The 12,082-nt window shown below is 35.6% G+C and overlaps 1 protein-coding gene across 1 annotated transcript in view; it reads right to left on the bottom strand.

Moving 5' to 3' along the window:
- The window catches only part of LOC117109009 (neural cell adhesion molecule 2-like), a 32,588-nt gene that overhangs the window by 1,022 nt on the left and 19,484 nt on the right, over positions 1-12,082 (bottom strand). The window contains exons 5-10 of the mRNA XM_033251231.1: positions 9,716-9,859; positions 8,046-8,467; positions 4,948-5,104; positions 4,086-4,285; positions 3,027-3,135; positions 1,245-1,415 (exon numbers count right to left, since the gene is read on the bottom strand). Of these exons, the coding sequence (XP_033107122.1) occupies positions 1,245-1,415; positions 3,027-3,135; positions 4,086-4,285; positions 4,948-5,104; positions 8,046-8,467; positions 9,716-9,859 (1,203 nt within the window). The remainder of the gene's footprint in view (positions 1-1,244; positions 1,416-3,026; positions 3,136-4,085; positions 4,286-4,947; positions 5,105-8,045; positions 8,468-9,715; positions 9,860-12,082) is intronic.

The following is a 12,082-nucleotide window of genomic DNA, read 5'->3' as shown; positions in this document are numbered from 1 at the left end:
TTCTGAGTATGAAATGCGATGTGAAATGTGATCTCATCTAATTTCATATGTTATTTTTCTACCTTTCTTTAATTTTGTAATATTATTTACAGTCGATTGTTATTTATTTTGTTTGTTAAATTTTTCCCTTTTTTGTTTTTGTTTGTACGAACGCACCAATTGATATTGAGTGCCACCGATTCAAAGGTGTATGTTCAAATAAATAAATAAATAATTAACAACAATAGGTTACTTGCAAGTACAATAAAGCTTATCTTGCCTTCAGTTGATACTCTATATGTTAAACATTTTCTATTACGGTGGAACATCCACTTTACGAAAATGCCCATTTTACTATTCTTTGATTTTATGAACGGCCTGCTTTTGAAACAAACGAATATATTGTCTTAAAATCCTATTTCTTTTAAAATATTTTGCTATTATGAAGTAATAGTAGTATTATTCTAAACTGATCTTCAATTTGAATGCCTAGCTATGCATTCAGACCCTGGCTGAAAAGCTGGCAAAACAAAATGGACTTTTCCGGAGTGAAAATTAAACAATTGACCAATCAGAAGCCGGCCAAGAATACACACATTTGTGTATGTTTTAACAGTAGATTTTTTGGACCTGAGCAACAAATACACAAGAGCGGGGCTAAGCGTAACTTTATGTCCACTGTCCAATCACCATTCAGATATGGCATAATTCATGAATAGATCTTGTCCTAAGCCTACACTATTTTCCATGCTTGATTAGGTTAGGTAATCTGAAATTTTTTTGAAAATTCCACATGATACAATGTATCTGTACAAATTTCTATATCTATTTACAAACAACTATTGGACCCCAAGGATATTTAAAATAGGTTTCACTGTATTCTTATAGAGTACTACAGTGTTACATCACAATAACATGTGATACTACTCTGTTGCTATCGTTGCAAAAAGCGTTCAACCGGGCGCCATTTTCTTTACTGACAAACCATTGATCCCAATGTCTAACATAATCATTAAGATGTTATATCTAGTAAATTTTAATTGATGATTAAATGTGTGTTCGATAACAAACATAATGCAAGCTTGTATGTTTTTAGTACACTTTGATGGTAAAATATTAGATTTTAAAATGCCTATTCCAGAAAGCCTATGAAGTCATTCAGGCATAATGAACGGTAACCAACATCTGTTAACAACAGAGAACACCACCTGGCGTCGTGACGACAGGACTGTTGTATTAATGATTCAATACAAAAACACCCTTACTGTAGTCATGAATCGCAGACCTAGTAACATCGTTGCCTTCAAATTCATATTTCCAAGATATATTATAGCCAGTCAAGGGAAGACCACCATCATAGTCAGCCTCCATAATCTGAAGTGTGATTTCCGTTGGTGATACTTTAATTACCTCAACTGTAGGAGCATCAGGAGGAGCTGTCAAATACAAGAAAATCATAATTCATTAAAAATTATCAATAAATGAAAAGAGATTTTTCCCGAAGATAGAGCTCACAACTAGCCAAAATACTGTATTGTCTTTAATAAATGCCCACACCCCCCCCCCCTTTTTTTTTCATTTGCCAATTTACTTTCATGAGTACCCAACCAAATTGAACAGAAATAAACAGAGGTTTCTTATGTTTAGAATGGGTAACCATTATTTACAAATATTAAAATAATGAAATTTGAACTTTATCGGCCGATTACAATCATCTAGAAGTGCTTGTAATGCAAAACATTACCATATTTGCCTAGGGAAATCCCCATTCCTCCCCAGGTAGGCAGCCGTATTTAGGTTAATTATTGGACAGGTGTGTAGGCAGCACCCCAAATTTTGAGGTCGAAATCGCGTATAAAATTTGCAGCTTATACACCAATATATATACTTTGCTAATTTGAACAGAAAATAACACAAAATTTCACAAGTAAAACAGCCAGGGTTATATAGGGCCGCAGGAATACACGAGATATTTCAAATGATACGATACGATAGGATAGAACTTTACTGTCACAACGGTATAAATACAGGTATAAGATATGGATCCTTAAATACACTCATATTAGTAATAAAGAAAAATAATTAAAATACATAAAAGTTGCATAACAGAAATTGCTTAGAATTAAAATGCACTGCAAGAATTACCGAGTGTTATGGAAAGGCAAGACAAACTGTACAATATGGTTTATCTGTTGAACTGCATATTAAAAAGTCTGAAGTCTTTACTTCAGGGTGAAATAATCAACAAGATTTACTGAGAGTAACGGCATCATGGATTGGGTGGGTAGTATCAGACATTATGCATTGTAATTTCTTAGATAACATGTCATTACATAAACATTTTAATTGCTTAACATCTGTACCTATTATAAGTTTCTTCTAATTATTGTTCAGTTCATTAAACCAAATGATACTACAAATATTTAGAGCTGATTGTACAACAGATACATAAAACATAGTTAATACATTGGGTTTAACATTAAATATTTTCATTCTACGGAAGAAATACATTCTTTTGTTACATTTTGTCTTATCACTATATCAGGTGGAGAAAAATCATTAGAGTACAATGAAAACAGTAGTGGTGAAAGTGAACATCCCTAAGGAGCTCCAGTACTACATTTCAAAAGACTTGAGAAAATCAGCTACCCACATATTTAACACAGGATTAACATTCATAGACTTAAGTTTGTTAATTAACACATGAGGTTGGATTGTGTTGAACGCCGAGGAGAAATCTAGAAGTAGTCTAGCGTTGGACTTGGGTATTTCAAGATGTTTAATTACCCTATGAGTAAGTGTAATAATGGTGTCTTCTACACCACGATTCTCTCTATAGGCAAACTGATCATTGTTTAAAATGTCCTTAGTTAACCTGGAAAGGGCATGGAAAGCGCCAGTCCAATATTTTTTTAATAAGCGCTGAAATAAAGCGTACAAAATGTACGATTATTATGGTAGTTGTATTTTATATTGTAACTTCTGTATGCGAACAAAGAATTTCCAAAAACAGGAATAAGTTTTTAGCTTATCTTTAGATGACTTACCCGCAGATTTCAATTCAACAGTATGAGGAGTTGACATTTCTTTGAGTTGTATTGTATTCCAAGCCACACATTCGTATACAGCAAAATCTCCGGGTTCATCTGGTGTAAACTGTTAAGAAAAAAAACTGATTTATGCACTGACAATACATCACAGCAAGGCTACTTATTTTTTATCTTGTTACCTATAATAATAATATTAATAACAAGAGCACTCAGTAGAAAGCATATCTCCGCCCACCGCAAATCCCTATCTATAAAATAAATCTCCAATATGTTCCTAAATTACTATCAACCGCTACAACTCTCTTCACTCCGCTCCTCTCCGCACCCAAACACTTTTTATTTCAAAGAGGAGAACTATTTCCACTTTTATTCTGGGTTTTTGGGGATCCTTTCCTAGAGCAGGCATTTTCAGATTTTGTAATCTTGAAATGATACATATATATTTTTTAATGATCTTCAATATTGGTTAACACGTTGACTGCCAGACCTCTTTTTTTCCCCTTTTTTTTTTGTTCCAAGTGTCAAAACAATATATGTACAAATATACTTTTCTGACATGTTACTAAGTCACATATCAAAATGGTGTGTAATATATTGGTGGGAAAATATATATTGCCCCCACAAATGATAGCGATTTAAACAAATTGGAAGAAATATAGCAGCAAACAGCAAAGAAAAGAAATCATAAACACGCCTCTCATGCAGTCGCTCGCTTGATGTTTAAGGTCGAGATGCCCTGTATGACCATCAAAATATTTCTAGTTAGGAATATACCCCTTCCAAACCCTTCACCTAGTTGTTTGCATAGAGTTGCATGCATGGAGCTTTTTCGAGTGATCTCCTCAATAATACCTCCATGGTTCTACAATGTATAACAATTAATTAATAAACTCTAGAATGTTACTCCAGTTTTGACAAGAATAAGTCATCCCTAATGCCCTCAGCAACACGTTATGGGACAAGATTACAGCGAACATGTTAATACCATTGTACCACTGAATACTGCATTCTGCTGTGGATATTGGCGTTATACAATTCCTTGTTGATTGACCTTACCGTAAGACTGCTGGCGCCATCATTAGTACTTGATGTGGTGAACTTTGGTGCCGTGAGGTTGGAGCTTTCTTGACCTACGATTCTCCAGAAGTACTTAGCAGGCGGGTTTGCCAACCAGTAGCATGTCAAGGTCACAGGGTTACCAATCCAGCCTGTGTAAGCTTCATGTTGATTTCGAGCAGAATCAGGAACAGGTTTAACTAAACATAAGAAAATAATTAGGAAATATAATTAGGTCAATTGGTTATCTACCATTTATTCATTTTCCAATTTCCAAACTGAGCTCTTCTTTATTTTTATTATTTTCATTGGGTGTGTTACAAATCATATTCCTCATGAAACAAGTAAAGCAAGTCGCATGTAGGGCAAGACTTTTTTTTCCTAGCGAACCCACAGCTCACCAATATTTTCGATTTCTAATAAAAATAAAATTTTATTTTTGGCTTATTAGTGCATCTGCCGCCATGAAAATGTGGAAATTTCAGGGAAAAAAATAAAAGTTTTTCTTTATTTTTAATACCCCCACCTCAAGCTTATGAAAATACACAATTATGTAGTCAAATGTATGCTTTACTCATTTCTTGGGGGTGTGAGGGAGGTACTGGTTGCTGTACAATTTGACTCCACTGTGTCATTAGGCACATGTACTAGGACCACCATTTTACTCTTTTGTGGGCATCAGAAAGAAAAAAAAAATCGTGGAAGACATATAAAGAGAAACTTCGTAGATACAAAGGAGAAAGAGAATGATGTAGCAGACATGAGGACAGGAAGAAGTGGACAGAAATGATTTACAAGGCCTCAAGAACCAATGAGGTGCGAGTGGTAGAGTAAAGGAATATGTAGTCAATTTATTACTTACAATTTACAGTTAGGTTAGAGATTTCACTATCTTCACCACCTGCGTTTTTGGCAAAACATTCATACGATCCGTTGTAACTTCGCTTTACACTGGAAAATTTCAGCTCCAATAACTTTCCATTCTGCTTTGAAAGAACTTCAATATCAGCAGATCCCGGCTAGAGAAAAATACAAGATACTAACATTAATGTTTTTGTCATGAATTCCTACTTGACGTATTTCCGAGCGATAAAGAAATGACTAGGTATCCCTCTTTAATATATAAAATACAAACACAGCTCACAATGTTGTAACACAACTCTCAAATAAACTTTTATTCTGTATAAACTCCAACAAGAATCCGGTCTCAAAATGACACAATAACATTCACAAACATGTGTTTCAAAAAAGAGCTCCCTTGAAAGACCAAATTCTCACTTTCTATTAGCCCTAGAACTCCATAGCATTCAAGACTATTCACCTTACATCATAATTAACCATTAGGCTTATTGCCTCTATAATACCCAAGATTCCAGAAGCTTCCAAATATTACTCTTGGATTCTACATGGTATCATAATAATAATAATAATGGTCGAATTATAGAGCGCATATCATAGAGACCTCTATGCACTTAACATAACATAAATAAGAATACAAATATAATGATACTTAACTAATCCTACTCCTTCAACTAAGCATGGTTTGGCCGTTGGCTCTGAGAAGTTCATCCGCCCTCTGCCAGTTAGGTCGCCGGCGATTCGAGCGGATGCATTTTAACGTCATACCAAGGACATCTTAACTACAACATGTGTTCCTATAATTACCAATGTGGTTTACACTGTTTATTTGGTCATTAAATGTTATTCTAGAATGTTCTATGTATTAAAAATGTTAAAATAAGGCAAGGAATGTAATTTATTTATTTATTTTATTTATTTATTTTATATATTATTTAAAAAAAATATATTGATTCTTGTTATTTTGAACAGCAAAAATTCTTCATTCTCACTTTGAATGGGTGTGGAAAACAACAGTTTGCATTGGTATGCTGCACTAAACCATTCTTCAGTACTCAGAAGTAGTAATAATAATCCAAACACACAGTTTTTGATCGATGGCACTCAAAAAAATGATTAACATTTTTAACTACTAGTAACTACGTGTTCATATGGTCGGTGAACTTGCAAACACAAGTTGTGAACTCGAGTAGAATTTTCTTCCACGATTTGCACAAGTAGTGTGGAAAATGGCGGATGTAACACAAACGAGCAGATGTTGCAATTTGTTTAAGTAATATTGTTTTTTGTATGTCATGATTTGTACTGCACAACGTTCTGAAAGCACTATACAGATTCCTAATTCACGCTTATTTTACACTAGGCTAGGCCAAGGAGCACATCCGTGTGGGGGGGCGCTTGTCGAAATCCCTAATATAAAAAAAAAAAAAAAATGCCATTTTAGCATTTGTCAAATGAATGCACTCTTCTCATGTTCTCGCATGTTACAAGTTGTGAAATCAGTTTTCACAAGTTCTAATGACAGAGGCTTAGCCAGAAAAATAAAATAGGCGGTCAAACAAGGAAGCCTACTCCCAAACATAAGAAAAAAAATAGAAAATCATGATCTTTACAGGGCATTTAAATGTGTTAAATTTTGGAATTTTGTCTTCAAAGGAATAATGTTGAATTAGCTATCACAAGATATTTCAGTTATGTACGTAGGCCTAGATTGCGCACAGCTACGATATTTTTTTCTAAGTTATGCTTGCAGATTCATCTTCATCTCTTCTCGCCTTAGTCTAGTGTAAATTCTACTCTAGGTCCTCCGAATCGAGAAATAGGCCTAGACCTACTGTATTTTTTTGACTAATAAAATTTAACTTGTGAGGTTAACAACAAATCTTCTTAACTACAGTATTTCATGAACTAATTATAACCAGAGAGTTACGAACACCAACAATATTATGTCAAGGAACCGAACCGCAAGTGTTGTAATTGCTGATCCACGTGCATGCGTTGACAACCGTCCATTTTCCAGCGAAGCGTAATTGTTTTTAACACGAGTGTGAACTTTTCACCAGGCAGGCAATAGTTAAAACTGACATTTTTGGGAATCCCCACCGAATATTTGTATGCAAACAACGTACATTCAATCAATAAATGTTGTTTTTATCAAACGTAAATATGATTTAACTTTAGTTTAGTGTAACATTTGATAGATTTGAAGAATATAAAGATTTTGCTAAAGGTAGACCAGGCCCAAGTAGGCTAGGCCTAGCTGATTAGGCCAAGGCGTCCAAGCCATTACGGTAAAAGTGGCCGTCCTAAATAATTGTTGGCGTCAAAAAACCGGCCGGGCGGCTCGCTGGCTAAGCCTATGTCTAATGAACACAGCATTATATCTTCTTCATTAATTCTATTGCAAAAAGAAATTTTTATCTTCAGACCATCTAGAAACTCTACAATACAAGGACAATGTACTATTAGAGTATAAATTTCAATGATCCTTCAAAATCTAATTTAATAAGTCACTTTCTAATTTATCTTTAATGAGTAACCGGCGAGGGAGGCCTTACTTTCAACACCCTCTCTCCAGTTAATATTGTATATTTTGTTTACTTTTTTAAATAATGGATTAACCTATTAATTGACCGGGGTAATAATAATGAAGTGCATAGAGGGCTTATAATGGACTATATAAGTGTTCAATTCAAGATTTGCAAGTTCCATTTTAAACCAGAGCTTTGCAGATGTCAACATTTCTATGCATGATCATGACCTCATCAGAAAACATTTCACGTTTTGGTCAAATTTCATTGAGGAGTAAATATTGTGTGCTCGAATATATTAAAATTTCAACAGTAATAGGGGAGAGAGACAATAATTAGGGCTAACCAGAGACTCCAGAGATGTCATAAAATGTGGCCGATCAAGGCAACACTACAGAATTATTTTTGTTTTCTACACATCCGAAAACAAAAATACATACAAAAGTGATTAGAAGAGTTCCTATTACATGACATCATCACTTTTATATGAACTAAAAATCATACATATTACAGTGACAGTGATTAAACAATGTTTAAAAATTGAAATGGACTGAATTACACTATATTTTACCTGAGGTCCTAAAGGCATATCCTCTCCAAACCTACGCCAAGTAAGCTCCGAGTTGTCACCACTGACCACGCTGCACTTCAAAGTAACCTCCTCATTTTCTACAGCTGTTACTTCAGTACCCGCCTGGACCTGCGGTGGCGTGAACACAAGCAGGATAGCAGAATGATCAGCGTCCCTATTTGGCAAGCCTTCAACTCTTGCAACGCACTTATACGAGCCGAAATCATCACTTCGCAGATCATTGATCACCAGCACCTCACCACCACTTTGGATGAAAATCCGATCTCCATATGAAATTAGAGCATTGTTTTTTTCCCAAGTGTACACAGGCTGAGGGTTTCCGTTAGCGATGCACTTGAATTGGGCATTTTTGCCGAGAGTACCATTGAAGTCTTCTGGTGCTAGTATGATTTTGGGAGGCACTGAAGAAAAACAGAAGTAAAATATTAGAACACACAAACATGGTTTTCACCAAAAGTGAAATGAATTCTAGAGACTGTCAAAATTAAAGGTACAGTTAAACTTGCCTAAGTCAACTAATTTCTAAGTTTCTTATTTTACATGCCAAATTGTTGTGTTTTTCATTAATTAACAATCTATAAGTGGAATTTATTTAAGTCGAACAATATTTCAATGCCATTTTGGATTTAAATTAAGCAAGTTCAACTGTATTAATCAATTAATCAACCTGGAAATGGCTTTTCCAAATGTCCTGGCAGAAAAAAAATCAGTACTAACAACCTATGTTGGGTTCACATTCTTAAAATTAGGCACTACACTTTACATATCAGATTATTCACAGAGAATATATACAAAAACCTTATGCATTTTGTTCACTGAGAAGCTCAAATACGGATATTTCTAAAATCGAACGTAGATCCAAATACCATTATTTTGATTGTCAATCCCTGATATTGCAGTCTACAGTAAAAGTACAATTTGGACAAAATAACTAAGTCATAAAAACTCTCTCTGTGAACCTTAAGAGGAATTTTTTTTTATTCCAGGACGTGGAACGAGGCCCCTTAGGACGTACCCTTGTCAGTAAATTTCTTGAGTATGCCTGCACATGTTAGTCTAAGGCCCACAAAACTAACATTTGAGTAGATACAGAAAATTTAAATTGTTTGCAAATTTTTTCTGCGAAGTGTATCCTATAAACCACCGTACAGCAACAAATCAAATCAATTCAACATATCTAGGAATTAGTGCTACATGACAAAGACATTAGCCTCTAGACAGAGCCCCAGCGCATTATTTTTGTAACGGAGAGGCGTGTTGATTTTATGTCCTGTTGGTGTTCCTAACACACTAAGAGTTTAGTATTGCCTTGGCTCTTGTGAGCATTCAAAGCAGTGATTGATTTCAGTCCAGCGTACAGGATCTTGCAGTGCGTAGAATGTTGATGCCAGAGTTCATTTGATGTCCCGAGATAAGCATCCTTTTAATGAATTGCCTTGGTAAAACAGAGTATGTTAATAAAACACAGCCTAATACTACTCACCACAAATTATACTTTTTATATTTTTGATCCGATAACCTCATCATTGGAGGGGGGGGGGGGGAGACCTACTGTAGCCTGTACGACGGGGAAGGGAAAATGGCCTACAACTTAATGCCTTAGTCCCAAGTTTTCCTTTCACAAAATGAACAAATGATGTTTCACTTACCAAGTACCGTTACTGTTATATCTCTGCTATCAGTATCAAAATTTCCAGTAAGTACAGTACCCTGACACGTGTATACTCCGTCATCTTCCCTGCTTATGTTGGTCACCTGTAGGTACTCATGTTCCTGAATTGTGTACTTTTTAGCTAGAATCAATATACAATTTTTAGTAAACTAATGTTATAGTAACATGCTCCGGAGGAAAACATTTTATCGATATATTTAATATTATATTTTAACTGACTTTTCACAAGACAAAAAATAGTGTGTAACAAAACAGTTAATCAAGAAACAGATTTTTGGGAGAAAATGGTAGGGAAAAAAATTCCATTCTCCCGAGTATTAATATTCAAAAATCTGTATCTTGTTAAACATTCCAAATATATTAAAGAGTATACTATATACTTAACATGCACATGGGCCATACAATATTGCACATGGGCCATATAATATTGCACATGGGCCATATAATATTGCACATGGGCCATACAATATTGCACATGGGCCATACAATATTGCACATGGGCCATACAATATTGCACATGGGCCATACGATATTGCACATGAGCCATACGATATTGCACATGAGCCATACGATAATGCACATGGGCCATACGATAATGCACATGGGCCATACGATAATGCACATGGGCCGTATGATATTGCACATGGGCCATATGAGATTGCACATGGACCATGCGCTATTGAACAAGGACAATACGATATTGCAAATATTACACATGGGCCATACGATATTACAAATGGGCCATACGATATTGCACATGGACCATACGATACTGCACAGGGGCCAATTGTGAGCTTGGGGCACCTTTGCAAATACGTCGGCCAGGGCTCGATTTTTTTTTTTTTTTTTACTAGCCAACTGGGCTAGTTTAGTGTAGATTTTGCTAGCCCACAAGCTATTTTACTAGCCCTATCATTGGCTATACAATACTCCATGTGTACATACAATACTGTATGTTATTTTGCCGTTCGCATTGGGATTTTCAGTCGACCGCAGATAGGATAGGAGCTGGGCCTTATATCAACTTGTAAAGGATAACAAAACACACACACAATCGTCAATTGTATATGTCCATTCCTTTATTTTTGATTAATCACTGAAATACTAAACCTGTCGCATAGCTTTATTTAGGGCAAGGAGAAGGCCATAAACATCGTGCATAGCCTAGGCCTCTCTACACTACTAGCTACAGATAAAGACCACGTTGTTGTTGTTTACCGTAATTTGAAGCAGAACCTGCAAAACGATGCAATACTAATGGAAATATAGAAATCACTACCTTGCCAAATTAAGGCTAGTCATGCTGGACCAAATTTCCTTTGTTTTTTACTCACTGTCGTAAACAGCTTTCCAACGCTTGCCACAAGGTTATTAACCTTTAACACACTTTACCGTGTTCTGATTGGCGTGAACGTTGCCAAGGTTTATTTTCCATTGGGTTTTCCATGTGACATTCGGTAATTTTACAATCAACAGACATTAACTCTCCTTTATATTTATCATTTATCTTACTAAAACAAAACTACCGTACAAAATATTGTTTGATGAATAATCTTTTCACATGTGTGTATTTTAACTGAGGACATCATTTTTTGACAGTTAAAAGAGGTAAAATAATTGTAAATAAATAGGCTAGGCCCTAGGCTAATAAATTGAAAAAAATATACCAGTACAAACAAGTTCCTGTCGTCGAAATTGGAGACTCCCATCAAATCAAGCGTACGTTTTTCTTATTGAAAAAAACAGCTCTGTAAGCTACAGCAGTCTTTCTGCACGTACAAATAAACAACACACTTTTGCTTCGTAGATTTGCTTCGTAGGCTTGCTTAGATTGTTTATATCAGGCTACGATGTATCTACGAAGCCTGCGCGCAGGAAAAAGTGCAATAGTTTCGGGCTGTACTGTAGGCCTTGTTCACTAGCTGACCGGGCAAAAACGAAGGGAGGTTGACTAGCCTGGAGCAGTTTTTACTAGCCATTGTACGCCGGGCTAGTAAAAAATGAGCCCTGTCGGCATTGCTAAATGCCGACATATTTGCAGAGGTGCCCCAAGCTCACGACGGCACTAATTTGCCAAGGCCCTTTTGTTGTGAGAGAAGCTAGAATGTAACATAAATAAAATCATGATGTATGATTTCATACACGGCGGTTTCATACGCACTATATTGAGACAGTAAGTGTTTTCAACGTGCCTTTAATATATTTACGCACCGCAAGCCTCGAACGAACTCACTCATGTCGCGATTGGGATCGTGCGAGCCTAGCGGAACTGCATTTTTTGGTACATAGTAGAATTGTGCTAAAAATAATACATGAGTATAATATCTCTCTCTTATACACATCT

Source organism: Anneissia japonica, unplaced genomic scaffold (assembly GCF_011630105.1).
Source record: "Anneissia japonica isolate Jap-2015-1 unplaced genomic scaffold, ASM1163010v1 scaffold5088_len281106_cov177, whole genome shotgun sequence".
NCBI lineage: Eukaryota > Metazoa > Echinodermata > Crinoidea > Comatulida > Comatulidae > Anneissia > Anneissia japonica.
Note: the sequence above shows the minus strand (reverse complement) of the source record. Positions and strands in the feature narration are given on the sequence as shown.